Source organism: Gadus chalcogrammus, chromosome 2, assembly GCF_026213295.1.
Source record: "Gadus chalcogrammus isolate NIFS_2021 chromosome 2, NIFS_Gcha_1.0, whole genome shotgun sequence".
Taxonomy (NCBI): domain Eukaryota; kingdom Metazoa; phylum Chordata; class Actinopteri; order Gadiformes; family Gadidae; genus Gadus; species Gadus chalcogrammus.
In genome coordinates, this window is record NC_079413.1 from 13,707,257 (window position 1) to 13,726,062 (window position 18,806).

The 18,806-nt window shown below is 44.5% G+C and overlaps 1 protein-coding gene and 4 non-coding genes across 6 annotated transcripts; all 5 read right to left on the minus strand.

Moving 5' to 3' along the window:
• Positions 1 to 886: 886 nt before the first annotated feature.
• On the minus strand, positions 887 to 18,805 carry kpnb1 (karyopherin (importin) beta 1). Of its 2 annotated transcripts, none has more exons than XM_056582077.1 (22): positions 18,444 to 18,805; positions 17,410 to 17,468; positions 16,125 to 16,307; positions 15,576 to 15,776; positions 15,204 to 15,356; positions 15,015 to 15,074; positions 14,493 to 14,582; positions 13,993 to 14,103; positions 13,679 to 13,780; positions 13,003 to 13,227; positions 12,344 to 12,535; positions 11,853 to 11,983; positions 11,476 to 11,623; positions 11,211 to 11,282; positions 10,875 to 11,019; positions 7,378 to 7,460; positions 6,786 to 6,893; positions 6,375 to 6,518; positions 5,901 to 6,006; positions 5,184 to 5,298; positions 4,525 to 4,686; positions 887 to 3,744 (listed from the first exon to the last, which is right to left on the minus strand). In XM_056582077.1, coding segments are annotated over exons 1-22 (2,631 nt in total). In that variant the 5' UTR covers positions 18,484 to 18,805; the 3' UTR covers positions 887 to 3,743. The 2 variants fall into 2 exon arrangements, with proteins under 2 accessions (XP_056438052.1, XP_056438044.1); XM_056582069.1 differs by having other exon boundaries at positions 14,493 to 14,586; positions 15,013 to 15,074; positions 18,444 to 18,804.
• LOC130376842 (small nucleolar RNA SNORA79) lies at positions 5,570 to 5,713 on the minus strand. Its single transcript, XR_008894100.1, has one exon. It is a non-coding gene; the product is annotated as a small nucleolar RNA SNORA79 (small nucleolar RNA).
• On the minus strand, positions 7,186 to 7,331 carry LOC130376353 (small nucleolar RNA SNORA79). The gene has a single exon (XR_008893993.1). It is a non-coding gene; the product is annotated as a small nucleolar RNA SNORA79 (small nucleolar RNA).
• LOC130376343 (small nucleolar RNA SNORA79) lies at positions 10,560 to 10,705 on the minus strand. Its single transcript, XR_008893983.1, has one exon. It is a non-coding gene; the product is annotated as a small nucleolar RNA SNORA79 (small nucleolar RNA).
• LOC130376339 (small nucleolar RNA SNORA79) lies at positions 13,322 to 13,465 on the minus strand. Its single transcript, XR_008893979.1, has one exon. It is a non-coding gene; the product is annotated as a small nucleolar RNA SNORA79 (small nucleolar RNA).
• Position 18,806: the final 1 nt, after the last annotated feature.

Consider the following 18,806-nt stretch of genomic DNA (forward strand, 5'->3'; position numbering starts at 1 on the left):
GGGGAACTAATGAAAAATTAGATGCTCTTATAATACGCGTGTGCCCTGTCCCAGCAGGCCAAGTGTGTATGATCAGTGTTTCATGCTTTAGAATGAAACCAAGAGGACATGATCTAGGTCTCTAAAAGTCTAAGAAAGGAGGGGGTCACATTGAGAAGTCTGACAGAACTGACCGTTCATTTGCAGCACTTTCTGTCAGAAAGTGCTGTCTGGACTCGAGTTCTGTCTGGACTCGAGGCACCTTTTGTTCAGGGGATGAGCGCTTTGATTGACATCCGTCTATTTACGGCCAGATTATTTTCGTAAAAATAGTTGATAAATACGTTCATTATGAAAATAACACTAATTTCTCCTCATACGAAATATTGCCAATAGGTATTTCTAAGTCATGACACTTGGAATTGATTGTTTTATAAATCCCATTAGCTAAAAGCATTCTATAATTACCCGTGTAATTTTCCATGACTACTAAGATCTTATGAATGCTCATGACTTTTGAATGGTTTGGTGAACATCTTTCTTCCTGAATCCGCGGCGCTACGGTGTTATCCTGGAATTGGACTAAAAAAGCAGCGGAACAGTCGAATTAGCACTTCAGCCCCAGGCCCCTCCTCCTGGCCTGATCAGGTGCACCAGCTGTAGGCCTAGTTTATGAATACCACACCCATCCATCTCTGGAAACGCCCAGATGGGTAGTGTTATCAAATGAACAATGTTTATGTCGAGATCCGATCACTTTTTTTTTTCGAATCAAAGTCTGCTCCAATCCAATAAAACACCTACCACATGCCCAATAATGGGCCTGGATAACGGATTATATTCAAGACCTATCCCAACCGATTCTAACAGACTACTACCCCATGCAGTCTATACCCCATTGATTAGCCAAATACAATAAGGAACAACAGCGTTCAGTACAATATAGACTTTTATTAGTTCACTAATGTTCAATATGAAATTAAAAAGCAGATTGGCTTGATTCACAATTCACATTTTAGTTCCCATGTTCATTGTCTGAACCAAATGCAGTTTTGCAGATTGAAAGAGTTCAGTTAACTAATTCAAATCCAGCGTTCAAGGTAGGATTTACGGTTTTGAATGATCCAACTTCAATTTGAGGCCATGTTCCCTTTAATTATGTAGGCGGGTAATATGTTTAGTTCAATGCCATTCCGAGGAGACTTTCTGAATGAACTTGTGAAAGTGAATTGGTCCCCAGCCGTGACAAAACAACCGCTTGCATGCTTTGATAAACCGGACAGTTACAATAAAGTATTTTTGACAGTCAGTACACCCTTTTTCGCATAGAATGCGTCAACCAATTGTACCATTACGAACCCCATTATGCAGGTTCTAAAATGCAACTTTCAAGAGTTGTCAAAAGCCTGTATATATGGCTTTCAATAACGATTACAAAACAGTTTCAAGATGATCAGTACAGACATATTACAAGTCAAATTTCCAAAATGAAGTCTGCTTTTTTTTTTGCCCAGACTTCATAAGTGAGACGACTTGTTTACCTGTACGGACAAATAAACCAAATCACCAGAACTTCTTGGGGAATGTTTAATATCATTTTATTGTTTTATTTCTCATAGCAATGGAAAAATATAACCTTATACAAACGTCTTCAATTCTGTAATTTTTTTTTCTTCGAAACGAGGATATTGGTAAGTGCCCCTTTCCCAAAACAAGTGCAGCGAAAAAAAAATAAAAAAAATAAAAAAAACACACCAGCAGGGACTTGGACTATCTAAGCACAGGTCCTATTCTGGTCAACTGGTTGATCATTTGTGGATCAGGAACAGCAAGGATTTACAGCTGACTGAATATCTTCCCCCATGGAAGGTGCATATAATAATATCCCACCTGTCCACACAGCCAGCCCCAATAGGGCAATATTCACTAAACTAGTCCCACTAATTTGGCACTCTCCTCTGAAGCGCTATCTCAGGCATAAGTACACAAAGAGATAATGTCTAACTTTTTTGGTAAAAGTTAGTCTTTAAGAGAAACCGCCGCACCCCTCCACCCACTACTTCACTTCATTACAAAAATCCTCTCAAGTGCTTTTAGGCCCACCTGCTTAAGGCGCAGCGAGCTCTGACATCACACCGGCTCAGACTTCCAAAGCCGAAAGGGTTAAGAGAAGCAACCGAGAGTGCCAGTGAAAGCAAAACTAAACCAAAAGCCTCAGGGTGGAGGAAGGAGACCCACATGCAGGTGGGGGTGTTTATTCTTTTCTTTTTAATATACAGTAGAAGCGAACGGGGCTAAAGTGGGAAGTCTGTGTCCATTAAGACGCCGGTACGACAGGACCCCAGCCTGCGATTCAGGGTAGAAAAGCAGCCAGACCAGCATTGATGCTCTTCAGGATCTCCTGCCACCATAGGTTCGTATTGAGATTATATTTTTGTTTATTTAATATTTATTTATGTTACTTGTGGAGGGGGAGGGTTTAGAAAATTAAGAAGCTAGCTCTCCTTGGCTCCTCGCCCAACCTTACGTCTACAGAGCCCCAACCTCGTCTGCCACACAAACTGGGATTATGGTGGCCATTTTTTCTACTAACCCAAACTTGGTAGGTGGCAGCGATGGTGGTGCACGGAATGATGTGGCAGTTACAGTAGGGCAGGAACCTGCTTTCCAATAGCGGAAAGAGGAGAGTCTAGAGGGCCATTCCCTCTGTTAATCCCCACATCCTCCTATTTTACTCCTCGCAAGAGGAAAGAAAAGAAAACGAAATCTAGGCACCATGCTTCAACTCTGACCAAAGATTGAAGACGGCAGCTCGAGTCAGACCATCTTGGCTGGGGGGGGGGGGGGGGGCGGGGCTTTTCATTTTAAGTCCACGACCACATTGGCTTTTTGAAGAAGTGCAGAGAGAAAAATTATAATAAAATAAAATCAAGAAAAATTTAAATGTTAAGTATTCCACGCATCAGTCAAGAGAGCCATTTTAGTCTGAACAGATCGGATTAATCCTCCTCCCGTTTGAGTTACAGTAAGGTTCTTTTTTTGTTGTCGCTTCAATTCCAAAGAAATCCTTTCCCTTGTTAGCAGTTGGTCTCTTGTTTTTTCTCACAGGGAGGAAGAAAGGGTTTGGGCGACATGGAGTTGTAGCATTCATCTTTGTTGTCGTCATAGCAACGTTAAACAGACCACTAAAATGTTAGTTAGCGTCTCGGACGAGGGCTCAATCGTCTCAGCCGGACTACACAGCAGGGGGGGTCCAATGGAGGAGGATGGTTGTCGAAGAAGGGATGCTTGACAAGGCGTTGTGTGTGTGTGACCCCAGCGGGAAAATCATTTCAGGAGGGTCAGCTGGAAAGTAGTGGTGGAAGGAGGTCATGTTCAGAGTCCTTGTTCAGATATGGTACAGTCCACAGGCCGTCGAGGAGAGGGGTTCAATAGTCAGGAAGGCGGTTATGGGTGGGGGTCCGAAGGTAGGTATGGGGGTGGGTAGGTAGGGTCGCTGCCAGTCTGCAGGCGACCGCTGGAATTGTACTCAGAAGGTGTTGTGATATCAGTCATCTCTCGCGCACACGATCTGCGCTCGTGCGTTCTTTCTCTCTCTCTCTCTCTCTCGATCTCTCTCACACACACAGACACTCATCTCAGCGCACACTTAGCTTCTGCTTTGACCCGGTCACACGCGCGCAAAAGACAGAAGATGTAATTCCAGTGGGGCAATATTTCCTCATTGTTTACTGATGTTGATCTCTTTCCTGACAAGAATTGCATCTAAAGAGGAGAAAAAAAAAGTCATTAATTAACTATCCAAAAATTTATATTTTTGAATTGCTCACGAAAGAGTACTGGTCTGTACAGGATTATTAAGAATCTCAATTATTTCACCCAAGTATCTCCACAACACTGCCAGGTGAAGGGTGAGAAATATTCTGCCTCACACTAGAAGGATTTTCCGGGCGTACTAGACGCATTTGTGACCAAACACTCTGTATTGTCATACCTACCTTCTGGGATTGCAACAGGCTTTTGAAAAAAAAGGGCAAAGGATTGGGGTAAGAGTTGGCATATCCCCCTCTTAGCCAGCAGGTTAATTTGTCTATCCGAGGTGATTCAAAGCCACATCAATGCCTTTCAATGTATTGGTAAACTTTTCGATATCCAACATGGTTCGCTGGTCTAGTCCCGGTACTGCATTCATTGACACAACAAACCAATTACAAAAACTGCGATGACAGCCAAGAGACCAGCCAACCATGTTTTAAATCAGTTAACCAAAACATTGACACTCAAGAAAGGCAGGTTTTGTGGATGTCAACATTCAGTTCACCTTTGATAAAAAAAATTGACCCACTTGGAAAGATGACCACATGCACATTTTCCACAGACAGTTACATTCTTGAAGTATTTTGAAATAGGTACCAATCAAATAATTCATGCCTAATTGATTACAATGGGATGACGCAGTAGGAAAATACAGAGTGTTGGGTCACAAAAGAATACCATATTTATGATTGGTTGGCCTTGTGTGCATTACTGAGTGTGTCCACTGACCAGGCCTGGCTCTTGAGCTTGCGGAGCTCCTTTGTGGCCCAGGTGGCAAGGGTCTTAGTTTTGGTGGTCTTGGAGCGCCGGCCCTCAGTCAGCAAGTCGTTTATGAGAGGACGCACCTCCACCAGCTTGGCCACATCCTTCCCGAACGTGGTGCAGAGGTCCCTGAAATGGAGGGCCAAGATGTTGGAGAAAAAGCAGCCGTTTTACCAAAACAATAGAGCAAATGGCAGACTGAATTTAGATTTGGAAGCACATTCTTGTTACGTGGTTCAGCAGAATCCCTCCTATGACAATACGTTATCCTTTGAACATCTGGAGAGGATGCTACAGCCGGTAAGGAGGACACATAAATCCTCACTTAAATCGGCCTCCACTGCACAGGACATAAATGTTTTTGAATAACCACGTTGGCCAAATGAATCGCCAGGATACATTTTGCGGATGAAAGCACACACACATTTGGTGCATTTTTAGAGTGCGCTGAACGTCTGGCGTCAACATAAGCCTCTATCTGCCGTACGGAAAAACATACAAATAAGGAACGCCAGAAGAAAGAAGAACCGAAACCAAACGCTGCTTGGGTCCCATTGAAGTATGAAGGGGACAGTGGCGGTTCCTCAAAACTGCAGGTTGGTTATACCAGCCCATGCTCGGCTTACCCTATGAGGCCAGCAGCGTTGGCCACAACTCCATCAGAGTGGTCCTCGTCCTCCGCTATGTGGTGGATGAAGGACAGGATAAACTCCACCCGTGGTTGCACTAGCATGACATCAGCTGGAGGAGGGAGAGTTACCATCACTTTAACATACATTCAATGTAGGTTCATTGACAATCACGACATTTAAAAATATTTTTGTAGGTCAATTTGACATCCCTTCCATGGCTGCTATACAGATAGAACCCAGAAGCTTTCAGTTGGACGTCTTTAGCCAAACACCCCCAACCACTAGACAATCCTATATGTATATTCACACACAGTCACAGCTAGCAAAATGCAAATTAAAAGTTGATTTCAGAATAACAGCACATTCAACGGCCAGGATAAATTTGTGGGGTCCAGCAAAACCAGGAGGTTAGAGGGGCAGCACTGCCACCCAAACATCTCCTGGGTGAAATAGACCCCATCTTATTCTGTGACATCATAAAATCCACACTGCTGAACTTAGAGCAGGAGGAGGAACTGACGTCAGAGCAACACGTATGCAAGAGACCACAGCTAATAGAAGATATCAAGGATGAAGGAGAATCGATTTTTTTAAGAATATTATCGTACTAATAAATTGTGTCGCTGATATTGCATTCATGAAATGCTATAGCAGACATCATGAGCAGAAGATTGACATTTGTGCCTGTGTTTGTCAGCATGCTTCTCTTACGGTGAACGTTTTCCTGGTCCCCCTTCAGGCCCTGTATGATGCCGGTGTAGGCTTCAAGGCAGCCCTCCCTCAACTCGTTCAGATAATCCACCATATCGTAGTCCGTCTGCAAACACAAACCAACGCACTATTAATTACATGGCAGTCAGCAAATGCAGCTTTCCATTGATTAACACAGAAAAGCCCACCTCTAATGAAATCTATAATTTCATAAAAGTCTATATGCCATTTCTTTGTATATCATTTATACAACATCAAAATCCATTAAACTCAAAGCAGTGAGGAACAATTATACTCTTAATGCAACACCGTTAATATGCCAAATGCCTGCATGAATCCATGTTATCCCATTATGCCAATGAGCTGCAGCACCTGAATTTATCAGATGCTTAAAAAAAATGTAAAAAAATATATATTAAAATCATACAGATTAATCAATGTAAGCCTGTACACGACATGGTCCACAAGCCTTACCTTGTCCACCTGGGCCTGGGAAGCCTGTTGGAGAGTGTCCAGAACAATCTCCAGGTATTTCTTGAACTCTCCACCGATGGCGAGAGCGATGTCTCCAAACGCCGACAGGATCTGGGGCTTCACAGACCGGTGGACGTTCTCATTCTACACCGGCAAACACAAAAAAATAAATTGTAGTTGGCATAACGATGCAAATGCAGTAAACATCCAGACAGAAAGTGCAAAGTAGTTTCAAGTGTGGGTAAGGAAGGCAATACATGTAGATTGTGTGATGAAACAAACAGCAATTAACGTGACAGTACACACACACACACAACCTAACCATGTTTGGGGCAAATAACATTACGAGAGTAGAAAGATGCAGTCCAAAAAGAGGACGGGGAGAGAATGGTATGAAGGAGGGGTCCTCACCCCCAGGTTCTCCAGAAGGAGCTGCATGATCTCGTCACAGAAAGGCAGGATGTTGGTCATCAGAGCTCTGCACAGGTCACACACCAGGCCCACAGCTGCAAGGCACACCTGCCGCAGAACAAAACTGCATGCTTGAGTCAGGGTGCGTCACTCAACTACCAGGGGGACGGCCGACATTGAGACAAATCAGAGAACCTTTCGCCTGAACTGACATAGAACCATCTTTAAAAACGTTTATATTGTGATATTCAAGAAATTCCTAACCCTATTTAATCATTAATCCTTTGGCTAGTCAGAAGATTAACAATGTAGTTTACATTGGTGGTGGGTGGGAAACTAAATACACAGGAAAACAATCAATCATTGGAAGGAAGATGAAGGAATGGGGGGGGGGGGAATCATTTGTGGGGTCCAGCAAAGCCAGGAGGTTACAGGGGCAGCACCGCCACCCCCAAATATCTCCCGGGTGAAATGGACACCAGTTTATTCTGTGACATCATAAAATCCACACTGCTGAACTGATAGCAGGAAGAGGAACTGACGTCAGGGCAAACAAAGCATACAAGAACAGTGCTCAACTTCCACGTCGTACCTGATATTCAGCATAGTTCTTTAGTCCAATTCCCAAGAAAGGCTTGAAGGCATCCATATATTTCTGGAAGTCGCTGCCGAGAACTGACAGAAAACATGAATAATATTAGCACATTTCAATCTTTAAAAAGAAAAAAAGAAAATAATAAGATAACCTTTGGTATGCCATGCATAAAACCTAAACAATGTATGCATTAAATCCAGTGAAACAACGTTTTCCGGTCCGTCATACAACGTATTACGTGATTTTAGGGTGCCGTCAAGTCCACTCTTGTATGTAGCCAATAGGGCTGTAACGATACGTGTATTGAAACCGAAATCGCGACACTCAAAGCCACAAACCTGTCTCGCGGTGTGAGAAGGCAGAAGCGCGATATGCCCTTTCTAACTCCAGTCAAATTGTCCGATTGAAATTTGCCAATCATTTGTCTAAATAATAGTCTGCTGACAGCAGACCTGCAAACTCCTCAGAGGAAAAAAGGTGACAGTGTCACGGGGGGATTTTTTTTTTTGTAATATACAAATGACACTACTCTAAGCGTGACTTAACAAAACTCTTTATCAAAAATCAATGTCAAAACATCCTTAAGGCTTATAAAAAATATTTTATTTACAACCGTCACCATTTTTTTTTTTGTCTCTTATTATTGGAGAGACAAAAAATAATTATTATTCTGTGAAGTTGATGAATTGTCACTTTTAGGTTTTCTACCCAGTTACCAAAAAAAGAAACATTTGGAATAGTATGCGCTGTGGCAAGCACATGGTTTCGAAGGCAAAAAAAATCTAAAATACAAGAAAACACAAAAACCTACATTCAACCAGTGGGGTATGGCCCCTGACTCTCTGAGGAGGTAGGTACCTCCAGGTACCACCTCCATGCCAGGGCGCCCTGAATTTATGTTTATTAACAGCTCCTCCACCGGGGTCAAGACAATTAGAGGGCCAGATCCAGTCTGCCGACTGTCGGCCTATTCACGATTTGCTTAAAAAAATGGCTAATTTAAATTTATACCAATACGATGGTGGCAAAAGCTTACCAGTTTTTATGTTTTTTAGACTTCATTTCCATACTTGATCCGCTGACCGCTTGGAAGCCATCGGAGTACATATTTTTTTAGAAGAAAGGGGTTATGTGGTAGGATCTTTAAGAATGCTTAACTGGGATATTTATATATTCATGGCTCAAATATTAAGGATCATGCTTTTGAGGTGTAACTAACGCATTTACGCGGTCAGCGATCCGCTGCCAGGCTTTGGTTCTGCGGGTTGCAGAGTCTTTAGCGTTCCCTTTTCTTGTGATAATGTCCTTCTCCTCGTCATAGCTCTCCAGGAGAACCTGGAGTTCCATTTCATTGAAATAAGCGGCCCGTTTCGCCATTTCGAACAGGGTTTCCATGATCCATACATCACGTCTTTTTAGGTTCGGCGTGGACGCGCACAACCCTGTGTTAACCAACCCCGAGTTGATTGAACTAATGCATAACCGCTGCTGTGGAACCGAAAACTCTGGGTTAGTCGGCACAGGGTAAATCAACCTAGAGTTCAGCGTTAACTCAGTGTTTGTTAAACCTCCGTTCGTGAAACACCCCTCTGGACGAGGGTTTCGCAAGCTCTCTTGCGTTGTTTGGCGCGCATGAGCGGTAGGCGACCGTCTCATCCAATGGCGAGCTCAGTTGGCGCTGTGTGCTTCAAGATTCCGATTAGCCCAGAGAAATGTCAATTATAAGAAAGATTCTGAAGCAAGTGCTGAGATTCCGATTGGCCCAGAGAAATGTCAATTATAAGAACGATCCAATAATTTTTCGCAATTCTGGACCCCCCCCCCCCCCCCCCAAAAAAACAAAACTCTCCGGTTCTACACGATTCACGTGAATGACCAAATTGACCAAGAAAACGGCGATTGTCGCCGAAAAGCGACAAGTTTGCAGCTCTGTATAGATGCCGTAAGTATGCGACAAGATGCCCTCTCTGTGATGACAGCTCTCCGTGGCTACGGAGGATTGCATTTCTCCACAGCCGTCGAAGTCCTCATATGCGATATGAACGACATTTATCCAGAGTGGGCCAAGCGCGAAATAAATTGCCCGTGTGATCCTGTCTCTATTGTTTTTGTGATTTGACTGGCAGTTTGTCTGCTTATAGGTCGGAATGAAGCGGCCACCGATTATTGACAGGATGGGTACTTTATTCTACCGGACTCGTTCGCTTCTTCGCTAGACGCAGGCTCTACCGCTCGCTCTCCTCGCTCGTCCACTCACTCGCCGACGTCACTCACACACGCATACGCACACTGCCATTCTCGCGCACACACATATGCTACTCTTAACACTATGCCCCATTTATAGAGCTCGTAAGTTTTTAAATGTAAAAAGAATCGTGATACAAACCGAATCGTGAGTTTGTGTATCGTTACAGCCCTAGTAGCCAACCAAACGCAGTGCAATCTGTATGATTCATGGATGTAATGCACACCCACAGACCATACCGGTGAGCTTCCTCAAATTTGGTACGATTATAAGCAACAATCCACAAATAAGTTTCAGTGTTATACCGTTAAGTTAAAGAGCACCCATCATGCTTTTTAGACTTTTATGACGTATAATCGTTGTTATTATGATTTATAGTCATGTTTAACCTTACTAAAGGGTCAAATAATGATGTACATGCATTTAGACGTATTCCCTCCTGACCGTCTGGGATGGCTGTGCAGAGCGCTAAACACTAGGGTCGCCAGTCGCCATTCACTTGTACAAATTTCCGGGATTTATCTAGGTAGAACCATCCAGATTTTTCATGTATGGTAATGCTGCAACATGCTCTGCCGGAAGGTAACCAATCACAACGGAGTGGGGTTGGCAGGAGGGGGGCGAGGGGGCGGAGCAGGACGAAGCCGAGTGCTGGCAGAGAATGCTGAAAGCGCCTAGATCAGAGGAAGAGTTTCCCGAAAATCAACATGGTTTTTTGTGCTGTGATTCGTGTCAGGTTGCTCTATAGGAGTCATTAATAAGAAATTAAGACCAGAAAAGTAGTATAATAGGAGATCTTTAAAAAGGGATGTGGTGCCAAAATTGTATGAATGATGCATCAGAGAAGGACATGGGTGTGCTAGAGGAAGGGTTGCCAAACACGACTAGAATTGTATGGCTTGTCGCTGGAGACTAAACAAGCATTACATTAAACATTTGTGGGGTCCAGCAAAACCTGGAGGTTACAGGGGCAGCACCGCCACCCCCAAATATCTCCCGGGTGAATTGGACACCAGTTTATTCTGTGACATCATAAAATCCACACTGCTGAACTGAGAGCAGGAGGAGGAACTGACGTCAGGGCAATAGACACTGTGAAGACCACAATTTTAGCCGTGTTTAGACTAGGAGAAGCTTTGGCCTTTTGCTAAGGTATGGAAACCTAACACTGGTACCAGTCTTGCAGGGAGTCGGAAACCACACCAGCCTCAAAAACCAGCCATGGACCAGGAAGTGTGTGCTTAGTTACCTTCTACCAGAGTAGAGACGGCCATCAGCGCGTCCTCCTGAACACCCCCGGAGCCTGCGGTGCTCTGGAACATGCGGAGCAGGGAGGCCATCACCACGTCGGAGATCTGCAGGGCGTCCTGGTGCTGCACCTTACGTAGCACGTTCTGCAAGGAGCACACGCGGGTCAACATGTCGCTCGCTCCTCAACCACCCACGGGTCCTGCTCCCGTTTCGTCTTGAGCATCAGTCCGTAAGACTGAAGGCTACAAGGAGCATTTCTTGGATGGGTTGTATGCAGTCATTACAAAAAAAAAAAAAAAAAAAAAGGAATTGTGTGGTTGCATGGCTCACAAACCTGTAGAGTGGCGCACAGCAGAGACTGCAGGTCGTTGTACTGGATACGGTCGGAGGTGCTCTGGATGTGCGACTGAGACCGAGCAACGATACAAGTACACAAAAATATAGGTCAAGGACATGCATACAAACGTGCTACCATATTCATCTCATTGTTTAGCGCATTGCTTTTTCATGTGAAAACATATTTTAACACATAACTCTAATTTTACGGTGGGTTCTCAAAATTAGGTGTGAACTTTCCCAAGAGCGACCGGTGAGCTCACCTCCATCTGAAGGACCTGCTGCAGGCGCTCCATGATGACCAGCGTGGTCTTCTGCACGGCAGGGTAGCAGTCTTTGGCGCTGTTCTTCACTATCTCCATCAGCGCCTCGTAGGCCGCTGAGCGCAGGTTGTTCTGGTGGCCGTCGGGTCTGGAGGAGACAGGAGGGCACTCGCATTAAAAAAATATATAGATTGAAATGCATTGGACTTTGCCTTTCCACCCTCGACACTTTGGCCTTTCAAAAAAAGGAGCGAGTCTTCTTACTTTGGTACCATTCATTTGTCATCTTCAGAAGCATTAGTGAGCATAAATGCTGCCAGGCACTGTTCAAACATATGCCTAAGGTAGTGGCTGCTGTCTTGTGTGCAGTAGTCTACCTGTCTGTGGTTTCAAGGAGTTTCTGGACGATGATTTCAAAGGAGGAAGAGAGGCAGTAGGTGCTGGGCTCTTCCTGGTCCTCGGCTGCGTCTGTGGCCTCGTATGCAGCCTCAGCCAGACTGGAGAAGGCCTGGGGCAGAGAGGAGGGAAGAAGATGCTCATTAAATCTTTTGGGACTCAAAGTTTGGTAAACTGTCCCATTTAGATTTAGTACAGTCCATGTAGCTGTGAGCTAGCCGTCCGTTAACATCTCATCAGTGACTATCAAGTGATTTAGACCTTGATTGCAATATTTACACCAGGTTTGGTTAACCAATAGCCTTCCTTTCAGGTTTTTAAGCATGCTTAAGAACCAAGAGTTGTAATTCTCTAAAATCCATAATAAACCAATATGCCCTAACCTAGGCACATGCTATGTTACCTGCTGAAAGGAATCCACACCTATGCACTTATCAAGCCAAACATCCATCCATCCCATGTTCCAACTCACCCAGCAGACGTTGGAGGCCACCCTTGGCTCTGCCCCCAGGCCCTCAATCAGACACTGCAGTAGCGGGGACAGGTACACGTCGTTGATGGCTGCCTCGGGCAGCAGCTCACAGATCCTGCCCACGGTCCAGGCGGTGGTGTCCCTCACCACCACGCTGGGGTCCTTCATCAGGTCTATGAGGGTGGGCATGGCCTGGGAAACAGTGGTTATAAGGAGAGGGTATTGGATAGCCCTAGGCACAAGCAAACCTCAAGTAGCAAAGGAGGAGTCACATTTCTTGGTTGGCGTCCGAACAAAATAATTGACATGGTCACCACGATGCGATGGTTGAAATTGGCATGGCATAAGGATAACTGAATAATGAAAGTGGTTTAAACCCTGGCGACTACATATGTGCATCCCTGACCAAGTAGCCCAACCCCTACATGCCCCTTTACGAAATGTACTCACTGAGCTGCCTGGGATAACGACAAAATAGCAAATGGTCGAAAATAAAAAGACACTACACCGAGAGAATCAAAAGCAAAGTAACAGAAAATGCAACATGGGTTGTTTAATTTGCACGTGAAATTCCCAAAAACATTAGTGAGCGTCTGTCCCAACACGGATGTGTGAATTGGGCTTCACCCAAACGACGAGGGGCAAGAGGGAGCAGCTACCTGGTGGACCAGGGGCTTGAGCTGGTTGAGCTCCGGGCCCTCCAGAATGGAGCCGAACGCCATGACGGAGGCATCCCGGTAGCGCCAGTCAGGGTTCTTGATGTGCTCCTTGATGAAGGGAAGGACGTGTGGCACGACGTCGTCCTCGCAGCAGGTGGCCAGCAGCATCAGACACACGCCGGCTGCCTTGCATGGGTTCCAGTCGTCGTCATCGTCGTTCTCATCCTACGAGGGGGGGGGGGAGGGAGGAAGGCAGGGTTACGATATCGTGAACTGCTACGGGGGCTGGGGGTGTCGACTGGCAAAGGGCTTATAATTCATTTGTGGGGTCCAGCAAAACCAGGAGAGTACAGTAGAAGCGTTGCCGCCCTAACATCTCCTGGGTGAAATAGACCCTGGTTCATTCTGTGACATCATAAAATCCACACTGCTGAACTGAGAGCAGGAGGAGGAACTGACGTCAGGGCAAACTAAGCATACAAGAATACAAGTTTATATCTCATCGACTGGCGAAGAGGGTGCAATGTAGAAGAATGGCATATTATTGGCATTTTTTTTGCCAATCTATGGATACAAAAAAAATTCGACCAAGAACATGTTTAAATGTACATGTCTAGAAAGACAATTGCATTTCAATATTTAGACTGAAACCAGAGGAAGGACCCTTGACGCTCACCTGTTTGGTGAGGGTCTGGGTAAGGATGGGAACCAGGTACTGCAAGGCCCCTTTGGCGTAGAATTTACTAGTATGCTCAGGGGGGCGACCTTGCTCTGAAGCCTGCCAATTCGAAAAGGACAAAGGAACGTGCCGTTAGCACAAACAGGATACCCAATAACCGGTTACTTAAACAAACCATCAACTGCCATGTGAAAAGTGCTTGGAAAAACGTTTATATTTAATAAGAAGAAGATTTTTGATGAAATCCAACCATTGAGATGCAAAACAAACAATTATTTTTTTTCAAAAACGAATGATTAGCCCCAACATACCTCAGAGGCTTCAATGGCCAGATCCATCTCCTCATCACAGACGTTGGACCAGAACTCGATCCCCTGCAGGGCTACCTCGTCTATGTCACTCTTCATGGCCTCTATGGTGATCTGCACAAGGATTTGGTGTGGACGGGAAGGACATGGATGAGTCAAACGGGGAGGAGAATTGCAACAATGTTTGGTCAGGACTTGGCTGGAAAACCATTCCCAATGGTTATATTGTGGTGGCAATTAGAAGTCCTGTAATCCATTAGACACATATAGACATGCTTTATGAAACTTGATAGCAGGCAATGTGAGTCATAATAAGGTCAATGAAATGGCAGCCCATCTCCCCAATGCTTCTTATAGAACTGACAACATTGCCGAATGTTTGTGATACCACACCGGCTAAATGTTTTCCTCACATTTATGAGGAGATGTTGAATGTAAGATTGCAGGGAAAACCGGTGGAACCCCATAGCCCAGCTCAGATTAAACCAAGACGTTTAGCTTACCGCGAAAAGTGCCGGGCCCATGTAGGTCTCCATGTACTGGTAATACAGCGACATGATCTTCACCAGGTTCTGTAGTGCCGCTACCCTTACCTGGACCAAAAGAGTCAGTACACATTAAAATCTTTAAATCAACAAACGCAAACTATTCTTGCACTTACCTAGACCAGAAACTTCTCCACTAAAAACTAGTATAACAAAGTTTAATGTTACATATAACTTTGGAATATAATTTGAGGTTAATACTTTTAATTAAATTCAGATGTAACAGCAGCAAAAACTGAAAATCCAACAATGTACGACAGAATACCCACCATCTATATTAAAAAAAAAAAAAGACATCTAGAATATAAAACTAATAGATAGAGAAGACCATGGTGAATAATATAACAAAATCTATAAAAACACTGACAATGTAAAGCACCTGAATTTAAAAACGGTACTGTACCACACACACATGACTGTAACCAAACCAAAAAAGAAGTTAAAGGTCATCATTGGTCAACTCCACTAGCTGCTACTCACTCTGGTGTCAGGGCACTGCGTAGCCTCACACACAACCTGCATGATGAAGTGACGCTCCGTCTGCAACACAAAGACCAAGTAGCATTTTATTAATGACAGCTCTAATCAACAGAAAATGGTTCAGGTGTAGAACACTGGCCATGCCATGTAAAATGAAACACTTCAGAAAGGGTGCTTGCATCCACCCACCTCCTTATCAAAGTTGGCTTTAGTGAACTCCAGCGAGTTGAGCAGGGCATTGGTGGCTGCCAATTTGACGTTGTTGCTAGGCTCCTCCTTCCTCATGCCCTGGATGATGGCGGTCAGGATCTGATTGGCGTTGTCCTGCAGCTGTTCTGGCTCCTGGAAGCACAAGGGCAGGGTTCAGAGCAGAGCCAAGACCACAGTTAAGAGCTGGGACTTTCAATAGCAGGATGTCTTAACTATGACAATTTTCCAAACATCCCAAGATGGAAGATGACTGTTTTGGGGAGAAAGTTCCAATAGTGTGGCAGGAAGGGTATCTCTTCAAAATTTGATTATTACTGCCGGACAGAAAGTTAGTGACTGGACCACACTCACTATGTCCTGACAGATATATCCGATGGCTTCCAGAGTGGACTCCTTCATGTGCTCAGTGCTCGAGGGGTCCGTAACGTTGGCCACCAGCTGTGGGATGAGCTCTGGCCACTGGTTGACGGGGATCTCTGCACACGCAATCCCGGCCACGCACTGCGATGCCGAGCTCGGGCGATACGTCTCTGTGCCAAGTGTTTGGAGAACCTGCGTGGATACATACAAAACATGTGGTCATTGAAGATGGAGTGAACAAATTTCTGGTCCAAAACCCGAGACGAGTGGATGCCTCTGAGGTATGCTAGGCCAGGTTAAATCTGAGGATATAAATGAGGCCTGCTAACAAGATGCACAATGATATGCAGTTGGTTAACTTACGGCAATACATTTTATAACCACTCTTTATCCAGAAGTGCAAAGAAAAAAAGGGAATGCTAGCTCTGCATCAGCTTCAGAGTGTCGCATACATAAAAGCAAATGTAGAGTATAAGTGTGGTATATAATGTGTACAGTATGAGACTCCCTCAGGTTCACAAGATGTGCGTGTATCCTTACAAAAGTCTTGATCTCTCGCCTGGCGTTGGCGTCGATGGCCAGCCATCTCTGCTGGTACTGCGTCTTGACGTCTGGGTCCTTGGATGTCAGAGAGTTCTTCACCTGCAGACCAGCTGCCACTCGGGCCACCTGCGTGTTTCCTGGGTTGGCCAACACCTTGGACAGCTCCACCAGGAATGTGGGCTAGTGGGGGAGGTAGGAAGAAATGTTTGTTATGAATCATGAGGAGTGGGACAAGTGTGATGTAAAAGTTCTTGTAAAAGCTGTATTCTTGTCAATGAGAAAATAAAACTGCCAAGATAGAAACTATACAATATATTACAACAAGTCAATTCAAGCTTCGTACAAAAAGAAAAAAAGGTTATTATTCTTCTCAAAAAACGTATTCAAAAAAGGACCACAATATATATTGTTTTTGTGTACAAGACTTTAATTTGTGGCCTTTTGCCTTCATATGTGGGTATGTTCCTGGGCAGTAGCAGTTGTAACGGGTGTTATGGAAGAGCAAGATGAACACAAATACAAAGTAAGCAGTTTTCCCAAAGCACTTTGGTTTCTGAAGTCGGGTAGTGGTGTTCATAATATGAGATCCAATTTCACAGGCCATACGTGTTTCTAGTAGGATACCAAGATATAAAAGTGTAGATCGGGATTTCATTTATTTTTACATTTCTGTATTACTTTTGATGCAACCCTCAGAACAGCATCCAAATCATCACTTGACACACACACACACACACACACACACACACACACACACACACACACACACACACACACACACACACACACACACACACACACACACACACACACACACACACACACACACACACACACACACACACACACACACAAAATGGAAATTAGGCTTTCCCTGGAATGATTAATGGTCTCCTTGCCCTCAAAATGAACCAGGAAAATATCAGTGAATGCTTCCAGACACTTGTATTAGCTAAATATTGTATGCAATATAGTTTTTCTTATCGGGATGTTGATGTAGAGCAATTTTATGCAATACGACATCGGTTAGAGCATTATCGGCAACGCTGCTGCTATCAAACCCTGCAGTGAATGACACCCAGCAGCCATATCGTGTAGGCAGTGTGTGAGAAAGGGAGGGCCCGGCATAGAAAAAGCCGGCTTTCTATTGCAAGGTAGCAACTCGACCCTTTCGGTAAACCCACGCTTGCTTTGTTGAGCCAGATATTAAGAATAGTTTGGTTTGCTAGCCTACTTCCAATTCGGATTGTATCACATCCGGCACAAGTAGCGCGAGACTCACCAGGTGCTCGATAGCCGCCTGCTCCAGAAACTTCTGTGCCGCCTCCAGTTCATTTCGATCTGAGGGAGGGGAGAATCGGTGTTGTTCAATATACCATAAGATAGCTATTAAGCTGATTCATAGGGCAAAGATGTGAAATGAACCACAAGCATATGCCAAAACGTGAAAGTTTATGTTGCAGTATATTTCAGATAGCTGTCAATATAGGGAGCAAGAGTCGTTCGGAATGGTTGTTCAACGTAGTGAAGAAAAGAAAATACACAGACGTATGGCTAGCAAAAGCAACCAAGTTTAGCTTCACTATTAAAAGTCAAGTTAATTCACGGTTTTGCACATCGAATGCAGTTCCTACATGCTTGTTAGCATTAAGACAGTTTAGCGTTAGCCCATCAAAGCATTGCAATGCAATCTTTTAAAGTAACATTATCACAACAGACACAACATTGAAGTCAAACATCAGTACTTTGATTGACATTGTGGTCAAGAGTTTCACATTTCATGATCAAAATAAGGTTGTTAGCCCTCAATATAATATGTTACAAAGTTAGCCGACAGAGGTGTGCAAGGATGGGCCGACTGATTTGCGCTACATTAGCTTGCTAGCTAGTGCTAGCGCACAGAAAGCATGGCTACATGGCTAAGAGCATGGGCAGGGTCGGCAGTGGACAGGGCTGCCAAGACACTGTTCAGAATATCAACGCATCATGCAATTAATGTGACAACAGCATTTGTATGTACTTTGCAAACGGTTAACTCAGAACTCACAAATCTACTTCTAGCATTACAAGATGATCAGTTGGGATGGAAGGCTAAAGCCAGAAGCCGGATCCACGGTGAGCAGGCCAGACGGAGCTAGCTAACTGTAGCCACCCGCCTAATCGGTTAGCAAGGCATTTCCCTCCTCCCTCATACGACAACTTTCACCAGTCATCAAGCAACGACAAACACAACATAAACCAAGTTCTAATTGCCTTGAACAACTGACATTAGCAACGTTTATATTACGAAGAGAAGATTAGAGGAACTGTATTTACCCGGAGAGACGGTTTTCTCGAGAATAGTGATGAGCTCCATTCTGTGCCCCGGCTGCCACTCTCTTTCCAGAAGTAGTTACTAGCTAGCTAGTTCGCTTGCCGCGCACAACTTAACCCGGGTGATAATAACTCCTCGGCGTACACCGATGTTCAACAGAGCGTTGATAAAGTCAACAGAAGCCGGTGTTCAACGTATGCACTCCCAACACCTTCTTTGTTGTTGATTCGCTCTTAATGTGTACAATTTTTTGTTGAGGTACGGTGCAAATAACGTATATTAGCAGCAATGCTGCTTGCTCGCATCCTGTGTTATAGGGAGGGAAAGGGCCGTGCTGGTCTCCGGCGGAAGGATATCACGCGCCA